The sequence below is a fragment of the Amblyomma mixtum genome, chromosome 1, assembly GCF_055824585.1.
Source record: "Amblyomma mixtum isolate Tamu chromosome 1, ASM5582458v1, whole genome shotgun sequence".
Taxonomy (NCBI): domain Eukaryota; kingdom Metazoa; phylum Arthropoda; class Arachnida; order Ixodida; family Ixodidae; genus Amblyomma; species Amblyomma mixtum.
The window spans coordinates 310,130,487-310,152,608 of record NC_143012.1 but is presented as its reverse complement, the minus strand read 5'-3'; the positions used below and the strand labels follow the sequence as shown (position 1 = coordinate 310,152,608).

The 22,122-nt window shown below is 49.7% G+C and overlaps 1 protein-coding gene across 1 annotated transcript in view; it reads right to left on the bottom strand.

The window, feature by feature from the left end:
- The window catches only part of v (Tryptophan 2,3-dioxygenase vermilion), a 41,778-nt gene extending 30,990 nt beyond the window's left edge, over positions 1-10,788 (bottom strand). The window contains exons 1-2 of the mRNA XM_089566870.1: positions 10,770-10,788; positions 9,337-9,461 (exon numbers count right to left, since the gene is read on the bottom strand). Of these exons, the coding sequence (XP_089422996.1) occupies positions 9,337-9,461; positions 10,770-10,775 (131 nt within the window). The 5' untranslated portion in view covers positions 10,776-10,788. The remainder of the gene's footprint in view (positions 1-9,336; positions 9,462-10,769) is intronic.
- Between the last annotated feature and the right edge of the window lie 11,334 nt (positions 10,789-22,122).

The window sequence follows — 22,122 nt, the reverse complement described above, 5'->3', positions numbered from 1 at the left end:
CTTGAGCTGCGTTCCAGCTCCCGCTATGATTTGTGTCGCGCCGTGATGTAATGCTTCCATTGAGGTTTATATTTTTAGTATTTGTTCATTCCCCATCTGTCTTCAAGGTATTTCATTTCATTTATTTTCTCCTTAAGGGCCCGAGGGCATTACATAAAGGGGAGGCGAATTAACACGAACGTCTCGAGTTTTGAGCGTCTTCAACGGAGACAGTTCTCCCCTCCATCACATAGGAAATGAGACAACCCAGACGCCGTCTCTTGGCGGTAGATACAGATGAACGCATTTCCGAACCTCCATAGAATACGTCTCATTCATCAAACATTATACACCGACACATGTCTCTGGTGCCAAGCTCGCCTTACACGGCCCCATATTCCCACGAAATGTGGAATATCTTCCACATCTCGTGGGGATGTGGGGCCAAACCAAACACTCCACAGACGAAAAACACGTCTGTTGAGCGGTGGGAGGCGGTAACCAGCGGTAACCTGGCCAGCGGTAACCTGGAGGACCAACGGGCACTCATCCGACAGGTCCACATGGAGCCCTGGAATGAGAAACCCGCCCGTAAGCTCGAACAACTCCCCCTATTTTGAATCAAGTTTTTCCTACCCCCTCCTCACTTCCGGGAACCTGTATTTTGGTATGTTCGTCGTTGTTCGCCTTTGCGCTGGCACTTTTCACCAGCATTCGTAATCACTGGTCGAGGTCAAAAGCAGTGAGTCTTCGGTTCGGCAAGGAGACTTTCATTGCGCTTTCCTGAATGCCTGTTGGGCCCGTTTATACACTACTAGTGATGTTCCATGAGCCCACAATACGCGCGAATATCCTAACGTGTTCGTTCATTCATTCATTCATTCATTCATTCATTCATTCATTCATTCATTCATTCATTCATTCATTCATTCATTCATTCATTCATTCATTCATTCATTCATTCATTCATCGATTCATTCATTCATTCATTCATTCATTCATTCATTCATTCATTCATTCATTCATTCATTCATTCATTCATTATCTTCCACGATACAATCCTCGAAATATTCTCCACCGGGAATGCAGTCGTCATTCCCGTGTCGAGGGTGTTGCACAGAATTGAATATGCAACACCGACTTTTCTCACACGTGCCTTCGTGTGGTGTTTTCTGTATCTGCCGTAGAATAACAACACGTGCGGTGTCTTGATGCTAGCGCAACACACGCGAGGCTTGCGCAGAAGCTACGAAGAGGGCAGATACCGATAAATGCTTACTGGATGCTATTTCCAGCAACATTTTTTAACAGTTCCTGGCTGGAAGACTGTTCTGTAATCGACGTATAGTTCTTGCCCCGTAGACAACCTCGTGCTGTGCTTAGAATGTTGTAAAATTAGCCTTATTGACATTATTTATTATAACAACCGATCTCAAAACCCTGGCTCGAGTCCTGAGGTTCTGCCTATTTAGTGACTGTACTGTATACAATTGTTTATAAATAAACAATCATCGTTTGATCTAGTCGTCAATTAGCCACGGCTGAAGTCGGCCAAGAAAAATAGAAATCTAAAGCGCTACTAACACTGATTAATAGGTTAAGTTATCGAAGCTTTCTGCCCGACGGGCGTAGGAATAAAGATTCTCGGGACTTGTGAAAGGGCCGTTTTCTCCTAGAGTTATTTGTAGAGATTCAGCCGATAAGTTTTATACTCTGTAACCGACGTAGCGACTCGGCATCGCCCACTGCTGCGCAGTCTTAATATCTCCAACCGTGGCATTTCCAGTCCCGCCTTCGCCAAGGTTGAACGTACCGCCAAGCGTTTATCATGCTTGATAATAGGCTCGATAGAAATATTCCCTGATGAGAGTAAATGCCCCGAACCCCCCTTCCGGCCTCCAATCAACAGATTTCTTATCAAGCGCATCCAGACACAGCGGTCAACCTTGAATCGAGGCTCAAAGCGAAGAGCTCCACGGAGCTGAAATGCAGGTATGCGTTTCAGGGGTTGACGGCTGTCAATGACAGATGCAGTGTATATGATTAATGTTTCGTGCACGATACGCGAACCTCTGATATGAACCTATTACGCGGGAGTGGACTGCTGTGTGGCAATTAGGAGCTCTCTAATTAGCTCACTAAGACCTTGTCACTGTTTCTTCGCAGTGTCACAAGTGGTGCAAATGGACTTCACATCTTACGATTCTATCTGCACTGCGGCCTCGATATTCCACCGAGTTTTGGCGCTCGCATGCTTGCACTGTTCAGTTCATTAATCAAACAGGCGACCCTGGGTTTCGTGACCTTGCATACTTCGGAATAAAACAGCTCCTTAAAGGTGTGGGATTGTCTATATCAGTGGAACAGTCCGGCTTTGTCCTGTGTCCAGGTGTAGGAAGAGGTTATGCGCGGTTGAAGATAGACCTTGGTAGCTCTTGCATTTACCCGTACAGTCACATGCGCTTTCTTGGCGTCGTTATTAACTGCCGTCTCCAGTGGCGACGAGATGTGGACTCGGTTGCCTCATTTCTGTCTTTGCGCCTGAATGTGATCCGTAGAACCGCAGGTGCACAATGGGGAAATCATCCTTCCTCAACGGTCAGACTGCATGAAGGCTTGGTGGTGGGCCGTATAGTGTACCAACTACTTTAATATCCCCATCCAATTCTCAGTTTGTACTTTTTAAATTTTGCGCCGAAAGAGCCTAAGGAGAGTGCTTGAATTTCGTCAGGCTGCCGCGAACGATCAATTACTTTATGGGCACTATCTAAGCCATTTAGCCTTATGGTTTCAGCCCCACCGCGGTGGCTCAGTGGTTACGGCGCTCGGCTGCTGACCCGAAAGACGCGGGTTAGATCCCGGCCGCGGTGGCTGAATTTCGATAAAGGCGACATTCTAGAGGCCCTGTGCTGTGCGATGTCAGTGCACGTTAAAGGACCCCAGGTGGTCGAAATTTCCGGAGCCCTTCACTACGGCGTCCCTCATAGCCTTAGTTGCTTTGGGACGTTAAACCCCAATAAACCTAAACCTTGTGGCTTCACAAAGCTTTTAATGCAGTTTGGTAGCCTTGAAGAGCCCAAACAGCCACTTTAGTTCTACAACTACTCCGAAAGAGATATGAGTTCCGGGCTTACTTGGTACATAACAGTCTCAGTGCCCTAGGTATTAACGTACGGAAACGAAGCCAGCGGTTGAACCCACCTGTTCACTTGAAAATATCGAATGTGCGTCGACAATTTCAAGAGTTCGCGTTAAGCGGATTACTCCTTTGGCGGATATGCGTTCGCTCGTACTCGAGAATTTGAAACAGTATGTTTGCCATCTCCATGTTTACACTGCTTGTTCTGCGGACAAGGTCAAAGGACCCGTGTGCTGCGGCATTACATATTCCATCTTTGAACGTTTCCTGCTATGTCCGCCTTGTTCGAGTCGTGTCCTCCACAACGGCTGAAAGCGTGCCCATTGAAGCGGCCTTACGGAGGCTAAGGTCTTTTCCACATCAGCCTGTTGTTATTCCGACAGATTCGAAATCGATCCTTCAAAGGTTAGAAAGCGGGTTTCCCTGTGAAGAGCTGTCTCAGCTCACTGCGCTTGGTGCATGATCTGCACAGTAGAGGCTACCCTACACGTGTACTTGATACCCTCGCACTTAGGTGTCTTGGGCAACGAGGTGGCGGATAGCCTTGCCCATGAGGCGCGCTGTCTGCGATCCATCTAGAAAAGCAACGGTCCTCAGCCATTCAGTTCCCTGTGGTGCGCACCCAACCAACCGTGAGTGATTATGGGACTAAAGAGACCTCAAGCCAATTTACTACATCGGATTCGCACTGGTTCGGCTCGTACCCCAGAGTGGATGCATACAACGGGCCTGACATCGTCTCCACTGTGTCCTTCATGTGGTGTGTATGGTGATATAGAACATTACCTTATGTGCTGCTGAGATTGCAACGCGGAAATGTGGGTTCTACTCACTTCCCTCAAGAAAAGCAGGAGCGCCACTCGCTTCATATCAAGGCCTTTACCCGCACGTGGATACTATTCATACAGAAAGGAGGCTCGCCGTCGTCTTATAACATTTCTTTCAGTCTGTGACCTGGACTCCAGATGGTGACAGCCTCAGCCGATGTCTAGTGTGGGAATTGCGCACACGCCAACGTAGATTGCTGTTTTTAATTAACGTCCAAGTGTTGCTACGGTGGAGCAATTGCCGGCAGAACATTTGCAAGGCTAATCCGACCGGTAGCAAGAAGACGCAACCTCGCATAAACTGACCGCTCACCATTCGTAATTGTATGCGTGTCGTAGCGATAAAGGGGCAATTTGGCACGTTCGCCCTACAAAGGCGGTGGTGTGTGGGGTTTAATGTCCCGAAGCCACACGTGGGCTGTATGAGGGGAAACCTAGTGGAGGGCTCCGGATTGATTGCGACAAGCATGCGCTGACATCGCACGACTCAGTGGCATCTTGCATTTCACCTCCACGGAAATGCGGCTGCCGCGACCGGGTCTCGATCCCCCGACCTTGGGCTCAGAAATGGAACGCCCGCGCATTGTGCGTCAACCACTCACGTTCTAGGTGGGATCGCGAGGTTGAGTTACGGCCACCGTGGTAGCGAGGTGCTGGAAGTGGTAAGGGAATACGCGTACTTAGGGCAGGTAGTGACCGCTGATCCGGATCATGCGAGGGAAATAACTAGAAGAATACGATTGGGGTGTAGCGCATATAGCAGGTTCTCTCAGATCATCAACGGCAGTTTACCAATATCTCTCAAGAGAAAAGTATACAACAGATGTATCTTACCGGTACTAAGCTATGGGGCAGAAACGCGGAGGCTAACAAAGAGGGTCCAGCTTAATTAAGTTAAGGACAACGCAATGCGAGGACAACATAATCGCTGGTCCTTAAGGGTAACGAGTGGATTCAAAGAGAAGGCAAGCGCAGCAGGGGGCGGCAGAAAGTTAGGTGGGTGGATGGCATTAAGAAGTTTGCGGGGATACGGTGGCTGCAGGTGGCAAAGGACAGAGTTAATTGAAGAGACATGGGGGATGCCTTTGCCCTGTAGTGAGTGTAGTCAGGCTGATGATGAAGCCCCGTGTGCTATGCGATGCCAGTGCACGTTAAAGAACCCCATGGAGGTGGTCGTAACTAACTCGGACTCCAACACGGTGGCTCTTTCCCTCTGTCTTCTTTACCCCCTCCTTCCATCACTGCTCGGCTCATTTTTCCACCGTGAGCGAGGCAGTTAATGAGCCGTTTCTTTCGTCATAACTATTCCACCACGACCGTACGTAGCTTTCCCCCGCGGTGGGTCAGTGGTTAGCGCGCTCGGCTGCTGAGCCGGAGGACCCGGGTGGTCACTGCACTTTCCACAGAATGGTTTACGCCTGAGTTTAAGTAGACTTTGTCTCTTTCCTATCTAATCATTTTGCTTCTCCATACGCTGCTCAACACTTTAGGTCTCGGCTGTTAGTGACTGATTGATTGAAAACTTTATTTAAACAATGGCAATTACTGGAGCCTTGGGTGATCCGCCTACTCCGGCAGCCCAGTGGCCTGCGCCGCAGCCTGGGCCCTGCGAACCAGCCCTCGTTGCTGGTGGGGTCCTCGCTGTGCAGAATGGCCTCCCACTGCTCCATATTGGGATTCGGAAGTCTGTCTATGGCAGGATTGAATTAGCATGCCCACACCGTGTGAAAAGCTGTCGCTGTTTCTCCACAGTGTGGGCGCTCTGGTTTGTAGAGTGAGGGGTACCATTGGTGGAGTTACGAGAGTGTCTGTTTGTAGTCGGCGAAGGGTGTGTTCTTTTGCCTTGTCTAGAGTTTTGTGAGGTGGGGGGTATGTCTGTCTGGCCCATCTGCAGGCCTGTAGGTGTTCGGCGAAGCTGATTATGGGCTGTGTAGCGTGTTCCACTGCCTCGTCGGCAAGGGGGGGGGGGAGGGGGGGGGTTCCCTGTATAAGAGAGCTCGGTCGTGCCGTTGGGCGGCATCATTCCCTCCCATGTGTTCCGTGTGGCCTGGAAACCATATGATTGAGGCTTGATTAGGAAGACGTTTGACTAAGAGTTTTAGACCTGATTGATGGAGTAGTCCTTTGTTTATATTTCTGCAGGAATTTTGTGAATCTGTCACTACATTAACGTTTGGGTTGGTAGCTAGCGCTAGCGCATTGACTGCCTCCTCTGCGTGAGTGGGATTGGACGTGCGCACTGACGCGCAGTTGATCAGTTTGCCCTCGGGATTCGTTACGGCGATGGTAATCCGCCCTTGGATCGGACCGGCTGCATCCACGCAGAGCGTGTCCGGGCGTCTATCCCATTTCTTTCGCAGGCTTTCGGCTCTGGCGTTTCTTTTCTCCGCGTTAAATGTGGGATGCATATTTCTGGGGATTCGATGGACATGGATCTTCTTGCGGATCGATAGAGGAAGTTCCGTCCGTTGGTCTACCGTGTACGGTACTGTGAGGTGCAACTTGCTTAGAAGGGTTTGGCCTGTTGGAGGGATGGCCAGGCGGTTCAGCTGTGACAATATCTGTGCCTCCCAGATTTATTAAAGCGTGTTGTGGATGCCGAGAGACATGAGGCGCGATGTTGATGCTGTCTTTGGGAGGCACAGTGCCGTTTTGTAAGCCGCCCGTATCAGTGATTCTAGTTTTGCTATTTCTGACTGGGTGCGGTGGAGGTACGCAGTCCCGTACATTATTCGTGAGACGACAAAAGCTTGCACCAGGCGAATTGCGTCCTTCTATTTTATGCCGTGGTGCTTGTTGCAGATGCGGCTGAGCATCCTGGTTATCTGCTGCGTAGTAGTTGTGAGCTTTTTGACGGTCGTGGTGTTTTGCCTACCTGCGCATTTACGAGGTGGTATGCGCATTTCCTTTCTACCCCATCCACACGTGTGCGAGAGCGCGGGCACATTGTATTCATTGTGTCGAAAACAGGGTGCTTCTGGGCGAGTGTGTACGTCAGCGAAGGTGGCCGCACAGTAAGAAAGCGTTAGCAGCTGCTTTTCGCGTTGTTTCTCCCCGTTCTTATTGTTCGCATAGCATCAGCGAGAGCTTTATGACCGATCCCCTTCGGAAGGGAGTGCGTCTCACATGATGCTGGGCGAACAGGACTCTAAGCAGACATGAAAATGCTATGAAAGGGTGAAGAAAGCGGAAAGGAGAATGTGGGAAAGCAGGGGAAAGCGGACTAACAGCCATTCCTATGAATAACTGATAAATAATGTTCGTTAATGGGGTTTTACTAGCCAAAGCAACACTGCGAACTGTAACGCGCGCCGTTTTGGAGGAGTTCGCATTAATTTAAACTAGTCGGAGTTCATTGCAACATGAACCGAACAGACTGCGTTTTTGTTTGTCGGTTGCTTAAGGATGGGCCAGGGTAAATGCTGTTAACCTCGGTCCTGGTACCAATATTGAGGTATTCAAAAGTTTAAACTGATTAGCGGCATTGTATTAAAATTATGGTGGACGATTTAGCCTGGCAAGGTTAAATTTGAATTAGGTGCGCTCGCGCCGCCGCGGTGGCTCAGTGGTTATGGTGCTCGGCTGCTGACCCGAAAGACGCGGGTTCGATCCCGGCCGCGGCGGTTGAATTTCTTCGGAGGAGAAATTCTAGAGGCCCGTGTACTGTGCGATGTCAGTGCACGTTAAAGAACCCCAGGTGGTCGAAATTTCCGGAGCCCTCCACTGCGGCGTCTCTCAGAGCCTCAGTCGCTTTGGGACGTTAAACCCCATAAACCAAACCAAAACCAAGGTGCGCTCGCATTTCGGTTCCAGGCTCGGCTTTCAAGGTCTACCAAGCTTCAAAGGTCGGAGAAATCGGACTTAAGCTACGCCTAAAGGGTATAATGCGATAGCGTTAATGTTTTGACGCGCATACATGCGCAATTGGTCATTCTCTATACTTTACATTCATAGATTCCTGGGCGTCCTCATTCCACTTGTGGCGCAGTGGTATGCGCCACTTCCTTGCGATGGCCGGTGCTGCCACCTGTTGGGATTGCGAGACCTGGGCTGCTCTTCTTGAGCAATCTCTCGCAACCAGTCATTAAATAAATTGCCACCTGCCACAGTGGGCAGACAGTGACGACACCACAAGGTCACGTGACCTAGGTGGCCTATATGCAGGCTTTAGACATACAACGGCGAAATCGGTGAGTATGGGCCTTATGTGCTCGCGCACTAAAAATTTTGCTGCTACTGTAACATGCGAAATATACGCACGCACACACGCACGATATAATACGATGACGCTATATGTAAGGTTAATACGGCGACAGGTTTGGATATAAGTGCTACTGCTACTTATGGTGCAAGCTGAGGCATGGCATTGTGACAAGAAGGCTTGCTCTGCTTTAATCATCATAGCTCTCTCAAATCGGAGTGAACCAATCTAGGTCCTCAAGTCTAGACACGAAGACAAACGCCGCAGCGATTGCTCATTGATAAAGTTACGCGTAATGCCAGCCACACGCCAAGCGTCCACAGCTGTCGTATCAGCCCATCTAAAAGCTTCCCGAGCCCGAAGATTTAGACTACCGAGGAAACGCCGTCACCGAAGCATGAAACAAGTCTGGCGGTAAAATGCAGTCCGCAGAGAGAGCAATGTGACGAGCTAACTTTTCAGATGGCTCGGAGAAAACACACCGAGTAGAAAAAAGAAGGGAGGCAGTTGCTAGCAAGATACGCGCACTGAATGCCAAGCATCTTCTTCGCAAGAGGAGCACCTGCATTGACGCCGTAGTGTCAGAAGCTCCGGCAAAACAAGTACACATATACCTATATGTGCAATGCGGTTCCCTGCCTCTGTATAGGCGTTTGCCAGACAGAGTGCAAGGAGGCACGCGCAGTACGAGAGGCATGCGGACAATGCAACGCTGGTTATTCCGATTTCGATGGGACTTTAGCGTAAGTGCGAGGGCAGCTTATAATATCATCTTGGGCGCATACGCCAGTAAGCACGCATTTCACTTCAACTAAGTCAGTCCTTAGTTAAGCACTTGCTGTACTAAATAAGCGAGGAGCCAGACACAACTGCATGCACTGTCCTGTAACATACAGATTTTAATTTTTTTTTCTCGCAATTTATCAGTGTTAATTGAGTGCATCGGGAGAATGTAACTGATTATTAATTCAGGCTTCAAGAATTTGAGTTGATGTCATATGCGATCCGCTGTGGTAGTCGAAGCGCTAACTTGCTGGTAGCATCGACATCAATGACACCGCATTGCAACAGCGAACGAAATGCCGATGCAAGACAGCGCGCTTTAAAATAGATTCGTCAATACGTCCGCAGCCGGCATCCATCAGTCTCATCACTTAGGGAATGGACCGGGATCGAAAACTTTTTCGTACCTGTTGGCGGTTGCGTTGCTTTTGGCGTCCATATCCGGATCCGTCGTAGTCGAAGTGGAGTCCGCAAGCGAGTCGTCCCACTGCTCCGCCAGACACGCGCGTTCACCACCGGACCAAGCACCGGTCTGGGGAGAGACGAAAACAGCTGCTTTGGGTCCAGCCGTGTGCTAGACGCAGGATCTCCCGATTCCCTCTCTCCTTCTCCTCCTCCTCACTGTGCGCGGTGGAGAGAGAGGATGGAGTGCCCAACCGCTTTCTTTCTCGCTCTCCACAGTCTACGTCGCTTTCGCGCTTCTTTTCCCTCTCTTCTTTTTCTCCCCGGTTTTGTTTTTCCCCCCTCATTTCATTCCTTTCTGCCGCCTCCACCTCCTCGGTCGTATTCGTAGGGCGGCTCGTTCAGTGACGCAGACTGACCTTGCTTCTCGCCGTCGCAGTTCAGAGCGGCGAGGGTAAGTGGCGAAGAACAATTGCGTCACGCGACGGAGTGTGCCGCTGGTCAGCTGACTCGCTCGAGAGCAGCAAGGAGGCGAGGCTTCGAAGCGGAAGGAAAAAGACGCTCGGCAGCGTCGTCGTTCGGGGTTTGCGGAAGCTCCCTGTTTTCGCGGCTGCCGCTGTTGTCCGTCCGTTCTGTTCCGCCCGAGATGTTAATTAGCTCGGCTAACCAGCGTCGGACGCTTCCGGCTTTCGCACAATTCACACGGGTGGTATCAGAGTCCTCGCTTCTTCTTCCTTACCGCGGTCATCGATTATTTACGTCGGTATAGTACGTGTTCAAACGCGATGATACAAATCCGCGGCTGTGTCCAGCGTCTCACACTGTAGCGGCTTTCATTTTGTCCGCCTAGAGCTCGCGAAACAAAGAAAACTAAAAAATCTTCTCTACTTCCCTCTAGCCCCCGCAAGGGCAAAGCGGTGTCAGCGACAGTTTTACCGTAACTCACGAAAGCTGTCATGCCTAAGTACCTGCTTATCGCACTACCGTGTGGTGCGTTGAAAGTGGAAAGGCACTCATACGTTCACCAACACCGACCGAAAATCTTTTCATCTTTGGATCTTGTGTCGTTGCCTGGGAACAGCTACGCCGCGTTAGGTTAAAAAAAACGGATGAAATCAGTATCCACGGCAGGGAGTCGAACCAGCGGTGGCGCAAACAGGTCAACTTCGCAGGCCGCTGCCCGAGGGCACTAGGCTATCGCCGCAGCCGAACTCGTCTCATATTAAACTGCAACCCACTGTCGTGCTATGCATTGCACGCCGTCTTCTTCGTCCTCTAATACTGCCCGTGCTTTCGCACTATAATCAGGTTAACCAAGTTAAAACCGTGACACTTTTTTATGGCGCATGAAAACTGCGCAGAGATTGTGCTTAAGAGAACAGTGCTGATTGACTGGGTGGCCGTTGTATAAAGAGGTGACGAAGATGACTGCACTTACCGGCATCCCCAGAATCCGTGGCCTAGAAGGTGCCAGAAGCCCACCAGGGTAACCTGTCGTCTCCGCTTCAGAGCACCTTGGACTCTGCAACACGGTTCGTGCACTGTAGTGGGACACTTGAATCAGCCTATCCGGCGTTAAGAGGAAAGAAGCACTTCAGCCTAAACTCGTTTTGCGCTTGATGTTTCTTTCTCTGAGTAGATTTCTTTTTGTGGTAACTTAACCAAATCAGTGGATGCCACTCCGGAGCCTTCCACTACGGCCTCCCTCATAGTCTATGAGTTGCTTCGGGACGTTAAACCCAAGTGCTGACCATTCTTTCATTTATACTGGTATGAAAAAAATTGGCAGCGGCAATGAAACTAGGCAGCGGCCAAGTTAAACCATTAGCGTGAGCTGGCGGCGGCAGCAGCGGCGGCTGCTTCGCGTTGACGCTTACTAAGCTCTCCCTCGCCAGCGCGGCCCTCCTAGCACGAACCTCGTCCGAGACGGCAGTTCTGGAAGTTGAAGGTTCGCCCTCTACGCGTTCTCGCCGGCGCCGCTCTCGCTCCCGCGAGGTCATCGTCGCCCGCCATTTCTCACTTTGGCTACGCCACCGATCGGCTTCTGGCTCAGCGACGAGCGCAACTGGGTTTTGTCGATGGCGAGTAGCGAGCCTCGCGAGCACGACGATCGTCCTGCGCATCACCCACAACGATCCGGCACGGCAGCTGTTGCGCCATCCACGCGCGCTAGTTTTTCGGTTTGTTATTTCGTTTCTTCGGCCACCTGCAGAGGGAATCTTGACTGAGCTCCCTCTAACCGAGCACTTCGCTTCCGCGCTGCAGCCAGCGAGCGGCGGGTGGCATGGCTGCACGCGCTTGAGATTCAGATGTTTCCATTTCTCTCTTCGCAACGGTGTCCCTTCACTTTGTCTGAGAGCGAAACAAGAAAGCAAGAAGAGTGGCAAAGGAAGAAAAACGACAAAAGGGATTGGTTTGGTTTGGTTTATTGGGGTTTAACGTTCCAAAGCAACTCAGGCTATGAGGGACGCCGTAGTGAAGGGCTCCGGAAATTCCGACCACCTGGTGTTCTTTAACGTGCACTGACATCGCACAGTACACGGGCCTCGATGTCAGTGCACGTTAAAGAACCCCACGTGGTCGAAATTTCCGGAGCCCTTCACTACGGCGTCCCTCATAGCCTGAGTTGCATTGGGACGTTAAACCCCAATAAACCAAACCAATCCCTTCTGTCGTCTTTCTTCCTTGGCCTCTTGCTTTCCTGCTCTGCTCTCCTTTCTGTCCTGGCCAGCGTTTTTTTCTCTTCTTTTAATCTCTCTGTCAACAACAATGCCTTCACTTTCTCCCCCTAGTCCCTCCTTTCTGCCATCGCCGCCTCTACATTCGTTATGTCATCTTTCTTTCCTGGTCGCGTCGATCGGTAGCCTTGGACGGGCTTCATCCACGCGACGGCTCGGGGTGTTCCCCGTATAACGACTCGTGCCGTAAACAAATTCACAGAGACGCCTAATTGCTTTTTTGTTGCCACTGCGATATCATTTAAACATTTCACGCCTTTACCGCGAGTGATGTCACTTGCGTTTTAGTGATGTCACTTCCCTCCAGCCAGTGGGTGAATTTTATGACAGTCGTCGCATTTTTTCCCATGAGGTTTATAATGCTATCGCAGTAAAACATCCATTTCGCTAGCATATATAGGCCTGTAAAATTCTCTTTCACCTAGGCCCGCATGCACACCAACGTAAGACTACGTCACTTCCGCATGCTCACCTACACAAGACTACGTCAGTTTTGGACTCAAATAAAATTGTTCGGCTTCTCTGTCATGATGACTTTTTAGGTTCTCTGCTTCACGGTTACATGGAAAATGCTTGATATCTACTGCGACTGTGCCCCGAAACTAAGGTTGTACGGAGTGAGGTGCTCAGAGTGGTCGCACCACAGTGGACAGCCAGAAACGTATTCTAGTTTTGTCAGACCCTGCAAGCTCTATGAGCCAGTTTTACAAGAATTACGCGAAACGAACTTACACCCATAATCGGGCCCCTTTAGCGTGAGTACCCTAAGGCAAACTGCGCGGACTAACACACTAAAGAAAAAATTGGCAGTGGCTTAGCCCGGATATGCCGGGTAGCGAAAGCTAAGGCGGCGGCATATTCACGGCGTTTAGCCAGTCGTTCGGCGCGCTGTTCTTCTGTTTCCTGGGCGATTCGTTTCCTTTTCATCTCGTTCCGATGTCGATTCCAGGCCCCCCTTCTGCTTAGCAGACTTGTCGCCGTCCATACTGTCGCCTCAACTGTGACTGCGGCGCACGCGAGCTCTCCTTTTCAATCATCCGACATGTTATCAGGCATGCGACACAGCTGGCGAAGCGAGCGGATGTGAGCGCATCGACGAGGCAAGCGCTGTGACGTCATACCAAACGGCGGCGGCGGCTCCGCGGCGAGGCGCGCGTGTGACGTCATGCCAGATGGCGCGGCGTCCGCCAGCTGCGGCGGTTGCTAGGCAACCGCTCAAGGTCGGTCTCTGTGCCTCCTCGGAACACCGCCACAGCGAAATCGCAAGTTCGTGGCCAATGTAGCTTTCGCTACAATATGAATATATTCCTGTCCCGTAGGGAGCGCAGCTTCTTCAGTCATGAGCAGAACTTCGCTTCGTCCGCGTTAATCAAAACGCATTTCTCTGATCTGCGTGTTCTTACGCACTTGCACAAACGAAATTGCAGCCGTAAGTCCGACAGTTCTTCTGTTAACATTTTCCAATCTCTGCGCTACTGGTGTTTGTGCCTTCAGAAGCACCCAACAACGCCTGATGACGTATATTTAATTATGTAAATGCTCGACATAATGTACATTTAAATCAAAATTACTCCGATGGTGAAGCTACAGAAACTTCGGAGTTATCTGGCCGCTTGGAGCAGGAAGTTGATTGAGACTAAGCAACCTGATTAGAAGGCTGCTCAAAGCAGCACATATTGCAATACAATTCACGAAAAAGATGACTACATGGGAGCACAGCGGGTACTCTGACTTCGAGTGGCATACTTGAAACGAAGGCAGCGCTAAAGGCAACCAAGTATGAATCACCAACTAGCTCTGCATCATGTTTTATTGAAGTACATTTCCAATGGCACATGAGGAGCAGAAATGATGAGCCTTTTTTTTTTTAAACGCCCTCAAAGATATACAGTCGTGCCCTGTTAATATGGACACTTTGGTTCCCGAGCAAAACTATATAAACCTAGATAGAGCGAGTCAGCCGTAATAACAAATCACGGAGGAAAAAAATATTCAGAAAGAAAAAAAAACGCTCTGGAGGCCTGCGGTTGATAGTGGTGGCCAGTGAAGGTGAAACTGAACATTATTTTTGGAGCTACAAGCCCATTGCACTAGTCTTAATTGTTTTCGAAATAATTTGGTGCAGCTTCACGCGCCTAGCGGTCTATAATACACTTGGTGGCGTCTCGCGGCTAAATGACCGAACTACTACTACGACTGTTCACATCTCACAAACCGCTACGACATATCAGCACTCATGCCCACCGGGCAGAGGAAGAGGATGTGGAGGGAAGAGGCGAAGGGCTCTGGGCATAGGGCGCAGGCAGGAGTGGGGAAGGAGGGATGATATCCGCTGCTTTTCTAGTTTCTATTACTTATGGAAATTTTGTACCATTGCCAAGTGCCACTTTGTTTGTTTTTTTTTTTTACATGGGGAGGGCAGGCCTCTGTCAGGCGCTACTAGGCGCCTTTAGCTTGCTCTCCCTTGTTTGCAGTCTCTGTACTGGCCAAACAAAACCAATAAATGAAATAGTGGGCTAGGGTAAGGGGTGAGGGGAGAGAGTGTGTCTGCAGTCTGCGCCAGAGTGTTGCGTGTTTGCTTCTGCTGACAGCTGCTAAATGCGGCTTTCTACATGACACAAGCTGCAGAGAGCCTTCTTCACAACCATCCTTGCTTTACCGAAAACAGTAAGGCGCGTTGAGTGAAACTTTGCACAGTAAAGCATAAACCACAAAAGGAAGGGCTGTTATACAGTCATTTGCGCTTTTTCACTGCATTCCTCTAGTGTCTTGCGGTCAGAATGAAGAAAATGAAACATTTTATTGTGGCAGTATAGATTTTGATCTTATCATCGTCCATATTAACGTGAAAAAAAAAAATATATGGACCCTAATTAGCTCTGTGCAGTTCCTCCTTGTTCATTGTCCGGACAGCGAGCTCCCATATTAACGAGGCGTAAATACATCGAAAAAGCTTGGTGCCCCGAAAAACTATCCATAATTCGAGTCGTTCATATTAACGGGACTCTTATTATTGAGGCACTATTTGAATTTTAATGTGTTTGAGCGCTCCCAAGAATAAACGTGAACGCTGTGGACGTCTGCACCCTTCTGCCATCTTGTGTCGCTTAGTGCGTGGTCTCTAGTGACAAAACGGGGCGACCATTTTTGATGATGAATTAGGCAAAAGCTTTTAGGTTCATTTTTGCTCCCAAGTCATGGTTTGTCATAACGATCTAAGCTTGCTCTGGCTGCGTTGTTTCATGCCGTTACCTAAAATTCCCCTAACCCTTAATCACTGACCGCTGCGGATCTGTGGATATCTGGCGTACAGTTGTTGAGCATGAACTCGAGGGTTTGATCCCGAAGCAACGTTTCGAAGGAGGCGAAATGCAGGAACTCGCGTGTATGCTGTGGTTAGGTGCGCGTTAAAAAAATTCTATGCGGTCGAAATCAGTCCGCAGTTCTCCTCCACGACGGGCTCTAAGCCAAGGCTGTTGCTTTCACACGCAAAAACCTAATCCATTTCTTTTTTGTTTTTACAGCGGCCTGCTTTTTCGTTTATCAGAATATCCAAAGCGTGAGCGGAACGCATGCAGCTTTTGTGGCATGTGGGAGTATCGATCAAGGGCGTCATACAAGCGCAGACGCATCACGACACAAGAACAGAACCGGATGATGCTAGCAAAAAATATACGTGCATTTGTTTCGATTGACGTTCAACACTGACTCCAATCACATTACTTTTATGAAGGCGAGTGCCGACTGTGCAGATGGAGCTTAAACGTATAAATAAAGGACAAACTTGTGTCTAACGAAAAAAAAAAGCCAAAAGAAAACGAACAAAAAGAACACGACGGCGCTTTGTCACGCCTGATTTGAAGCCAGACATTACGCAGCGCTGTGGTCTCTACTTGCATGAGTTCAGATATTCTAACAGCACCGACGCCTTATTTTGCTGCCGTTCACGCATTTGGCATAACCTTGAGGACTCCTAGGAACGCCTGTAAAGCGGTTAATCCTGAACCAGCCCTCGTCTTTATCTTCTTTTTACGACGTGAGCCGTTATACGGAACGCACTCCGTGCCTTCGCTTGGGTGAGGTCCGTAGAATTTGGCACCGATCCAAGGGGTCAAGCTGGTGGATGAGTGGTAGCACTTTTGAAGAATGGAGATGGGTGGGCGGGCAGACCCCGAGCTAGTAGCGATGGGTGACAAACCTACGAGCTTCACTTGCCGAGGGCTCACATGCCAATGGGGGTGGGGGGAGGCTTCACACGTCGCCATTTTGGGGCATATCGCTCATATTGCTAACGCAGTGAACGAACTGAATCTGAAGCTGCGGGCAAAGCAGAAAAAAAAAAAGGCAGAAAGGGAGACTCGAGGAGAGCGCCGCGCCACCATTGACACAGAGGTGACCGAGGTACAGCAGCAGGCTAATCGCCGTCATTGAACCACTAGCCGAGTTCTTAAACCGGTTCGCAATTACGCCACACACGAATCGCGATTGGTCACCGTCACGGACATTATGATTCGTTGTGCTCCAGCGCATGGCGAACCGTTTGCATCGCCCTTATTTATTTATTTGATTTATTTACTTCAACAGTAGATTTCACCCAAAGGCGTCCGACACGAAAATGACGAGTACGAAATGACAATAGAACAAATGGGAATTTAGACTCATAAAATACGTATCTCACAGGGAGAACTAAGAGGTAAAACAACGAAGAGAGAAGGAACACGTAATCATGTACGCCTACCGTAAGACGGTTGTGCTATTGTAGTAATTTTCGCTAACGTGTTTTCACACAATTGAAAAGTCTGTAAAATGAGGTTCAATAAAACTTTTTGCTGGGCGAGTTGGTTCATTTTGCTTGAGGGGATGTTTGTAGCGCGACAAAAACTGACAAGGGACAGAAGACGAACGGGACAAGCGCTTGTCCCGTTCGTCTTCTGTAACTTGTCAGTTTTTGTCACGCTACAAACATCCCCTCAAGCTGTAAAATGAGGTAGCATGGGATTGTAACTGCAATACACAGAAAACGCTTTAGTCATCGTTGTTGCATACGCAAGAGCTGCCACGGTTGACACCAGCTTTTAGCTTATTCGCGTTTTTGACGAGGAAAAGCATGTGCCTCGATAGACGCTGGAGTCCTGAGTGATCGGAGTCGTCGATAATTGCGTGTTTCCTATTTCGAACTGCCGCTTCAATACTTCGTATACGATTTTCGTGTTTTTCCTTTCCTTCGTCTGGACCAATATTAACCTGCCACGCGCGTCTGACTGAAAGAATAATTTGTTGCGGTCGAAATACACTTCAATTAACGTGCCAGCTTGCGAGTGTGATCAGTGAATCACCGCCGTCGTGTTTTGAGGAAGCGGTATTAATAATGGGGCGCATTCAGATATCGGTATGCGGTCGCGCGTCCGCCCTCAAGGTCTCGCCGTCATGTACAAACGCCACGTGTGGACGCATTTCCTTAAACCGCGCAACGACGAGGTGTGTCGAACGGTTGGCGAGGAGAAGCGTTTTTTTATCATGCCAGTGCTGAGAACGCGATCCTTATTTGGCGCAAATAGTATGGCAGGTATTATTATAAAATGAAGGTCAGAAATGCAGATAGCTGGACGCATGCAGACATCAATGGCTTTTCTAGGGGTGTATTGGCATTGAGGTGTTAAATCCGCTCTAAAATGAGCTGCTTATCGCAGTGACTTTGCGAGACCTTGTCGCGTTCGTCGGAATGTTTGAGGCGAGAAATTAAGAAATGCAATTGCAGAGCATTTTATCGATGATCAGATAAATCAGCGGACTTGATAATCCACGGGGAAAAGGTCTCACAAGACACACCTAACCCAGTTTTTGCTTTAAAAACAAACAAAAAAAAACTTGGCTTGAAACATTCGAAACATCACGAGTAATTAATTATACGAGGGGAAAAAATACTGCGCTGGACTGTTTGGCACCTCTGCGTTTTACCATTAGCGGAAAATGGGGGAGACAGTGGCGTCGCCGGTCTCGGAAAGCTTTGAGCGCTACCTTCGTCAAAAGGCAGGCTTGTTGCCTGTTTTCCAATGCCCTTCGAAATACGCAGGGCTCTTGCGCTTGCTGTTAAGCGCCTCAAGAACACAACAGCACTTCGAGTGCCCCACCTGAGTTGAGAGACGTACTAGCATACACGCCAGCAGGCCTGTGAGGCAAACACGTCTTTGGCAGGTAAAAATTGAATATTTTGTTATTTTCACTACGTGCCGCATATTTGAACATCGACATACTCTGCACCAGCTGTTACGGCTGTCAGCCTACTAACAACGGGATATCAGCTGCGGCAACATATACGGAAACGTTGCATATGTGGCGAAGGCGCCGACAGCTGCCTTGCGGCCAGATCAGAGCGCCCGCGACTCATAGATCGTTTGACTTTCGACCAGCGGGGGCGTAGCCATGTTGAAAACGTAGAACTGTTGACGCAGTTTCTTCTGCACAGCACTCGACTTGCCGCGTTTGTGCCCGTCAGCGCTTCTGCTGAGTACACGTATGACACCGTACATTTAATTTACTCCCAAGATCAAGATCGCGTATAGACATGCTCGGTTTATCATTACCACCAGCGCAGGCAGCGGCAGCAACTGAAACAAGCATCTTGACAGTCGGATTCGCACTGGGAACATGAAATTCTATTTCTGAAAACATATCTTGTACATCTGAAGGATTGCGAGCTTTCCGAGTTGGTTCTCCCTTGGCGTAGTTACAACAGGGCATAAGTTTAAATTGTTTGAAGTTCTTGACAGTCGCTGCGTGTGCTTTTTCCCGGATAATTCCTCCTTGCGCAACAACGAAGTAAATTTCCTTATCGGTGGCAATGGGACGAAATACCACAGATTACGGTCACAAGCCTGCTGCCTACTGTGCAGGCTGTCGTCTGCCGTATATCTCGGCTTTTCCTCTTCGGTAAGGTGCCAGACGGCCTGTCGACTGAGCGCCAACAGATCTGTATCGTCGGGGGTCGGTTTCGGTTTACGTTTCGTCCGTCGCCTTATGCGCTGTTGTAGCCATGTCAGTTATCGTGCACGCCCACATCATCAAGATGCCAACACAATCACTGTGCAGGTGGCCAACATCTGCAGGTGCCATACATACCAAGTGCAAAGGCGGCGTCCATCACCCATTCCATCGCAGGCGTTGACTTCACATTCAGACACCACCAGAGATAGACAGAGCGCACGCGGCCGACCGTCGTCACCTCGGCGAGTTGCCATACCGCACCATCGCGAACCTCACCCGGCTCCCAGATCTCCGAGATCGGGCAGGCAGACTCTCCCAGAGCACAATCTGGCAGTCGATCTATACGGGATCAACCGGTGCAGACTAGAGAGAGACTTGACCGGAATGAATCCCTGCAGGCACGCCTATAGCGCTGGGGTTCGTCTTTGAAGCACTTAAAGGGGAGGGGAGAGAAGAGTCTCAGAAGCGCTGTGGAGAGAAAGAGCTAGCCTATCGGCGCGTGGAGAGGAGGAGAGAGTAAAGAAAAAAGAAAAAATTAAACAACGGAGGAAAGAACGCGGAGGCCAACTCCACGCGTGCGCGCGCGTGTGTGTGTGTGTGTGTGTGTGTGTGCGTGCGTGCGTGCGTGTGCGTGTGTGTGTGTGTTCCGGGCGGAAAGCTGACGAAATCGTCTCTGCACGGCTGCTGTTGCAGGTGGCCGCGGTGTGGCCCAGTTTCCACGCCGATGATCATCGGCGAAAGTGGCAAGAGCCTGTACACGGGGCCCGCGTTAGTGCGCTGGAGCGCTTGTGTGGGCTCCGCGCCGCGCGCCACTGATCATCGCGGCCTATAGACGCGCGTAGTCGCACGCTGCCACGCTCTTTCGCCTCACTCGCGGCTTGCATATCGCTCGTAAAACCTCGTGGCGTCCTTGTATACTGTGCTACATCAGGCAAAGTGTAGCATTACCGGGCGAGGACAGATGGAAAGCAAACTTGAGATGATAGTTGACGCTTGCTTTGCAAGTACTGTCGCGCGTGTGCCACTCCTGTTGCGAAGGTGAATGCTGACCCGCGAACTTTTACTTTCCTGCTGTGATAAAAAGGAGCACGGTAGCAGGCTAATGCATGCTTCATTTCGGAGCTTTCCTGCGCACATACGTGTGTACTTACCGCGCGTCGACCTCCAGCAGTACGCCGCTCGCAATAAACTCGTTGCATGGCGCCCCGGCATGTTAATGGATCGGCTTAATTATAGGTTTTTTTAAGGCCGAAAGGCAATGAGATGATAGGTAGCCATGGAAAATAGCTAGGGTCGTATAAGTTGGTAAATATAGGACAGGATCAGGGATCTGTTGTTTTGGTTGTGGGATGAGAGGGGAGGAAGAACCATGCTCAGCAATCCTGGGCGAAAGTTTTTAGAACGGGAAAGAGTGTATGAGCGCAATGTTTTTTTCACTACAACAATCAACATATCCGCATATCTCCCGTCGGCAGGCTTGGATTTTTTGTTGCTATTAGCGTTTTTTCTATCATCAAAAGTGTACCCCATTGGTTTTCTGTGGCAGTCTTAACTGTTCGATGCGATCGATGGAAACACTTTAAAAGAAATATTTTGTTACACATCTGAAGAATGTAGCATTGCCTTCAATATTTCTATACCAGTATCTTACAGTTTTCCAATATTTGAAATTTTCGCCCAAGAATGTTGGACATGATATCGGAAGGAGCATCACATGAAGAAAGCCGCCAGTCTATGAAACCGAGCAAAGCATAGGGGAATGTTTCTTTTATTTTATTTGAGTTGTCGATCAATGGGAAATTTGTAGTGTAACCATTTTTTTCGTGAGAGGTAATTGATCAAAAAGTAGAAGAAAAAAATGGCTGAGGCTTAGCTTAGGTTAAGCCTAGTCAGATGCGAAGCATATTGTCGCCGAGTTGCATATCGAGCACGCCGCTTGGCTAGACGTTCTTCACGCTCTTCATCAGTCTCTGTAGCACGCCGCAACTTTTGCTTCTCATTCCAACAAGCAGCCCTGTCTCCAGGAGGCATCTCTATCCCGTGTACGCCTAGCAGAGGCAGGCGCACCCCCTTGTATACCGCCGCTCCAGCATCACGTGTTCACTACAGCGCACCTAGCGGCAGATCTTCAGCAGAAGCTGTCGGTGGAGACATATCCCAGAACAGGAAGACGTGTAGGACACTCGTCAGAAACAGCGACCCCACACAGACAAGTGAGACAAGCTGAAGGAAGAAGTGTAAGTTCGTAAGTGTGGCATTGACACACAATCTCTCATCTTGATCGCTAACTGTTCGTGCCACTTTGACCACTATCGATGCCTCGCGCTCCTCGAAAGTGCGTTTGGAGTACGCGCAACCAGGAGAGGTTTGATTTGTAGCGATAGGTGCGGCGACTAGAGCAAGAGCGCAAAGAAAGACAGGGAGCCTGTTCTCCCCACACGACGGATATGGGTCGGGCAACTTCCGAGGCCAACAACAATAGTTGCAGTCATAGTCGACTGCTTTGTACAAAACGTACGGCATGTACTGCTTATCGCGTCATCTTCCGTAAGTGAAGAAGAAAACTTTATTTAGCCGCCGCGGTGGCTCAGTGGCTATGGTGCTCGGCTGCTGGCCCGAAAGACGCGGGTTCGATCCCGGCCGCGGCGGTTGAATTTCTTTGGAGGAGAAATTCGAGGCCCGTGTGCTGTGCGATGTCAGTGCACGTTAAAGAACCCCAGGTGGTCGAAATTTCCGGAGCCCTCCACTACGGCGTCTCTCATAGCCTCAGTCGCTTTTGGACGTTAAACCCCATAAACCAAACCAAACCAAACCGAACCAAACCAAACCAAAACTTTATTTGGAACAGTGGAGTTTGGGACACGTCGGTCTTTGGGCCCCCGCACGGCCCCACTGCACTCAAACGTTCATGTCCCGGAGGCTCATGACGCTGGCAGCCTGGCTTGCGGCGATGGCTTGCTTGGCCGGGTCCTCGGATTGCAGTAGGGTCTTCCGAGCCTCCCAGGTGGTAAAGTGCTCCAGACTCCGCGGGGTAGGATCCGCCGGGCAGAGGAAAAGTATATGGTCGAG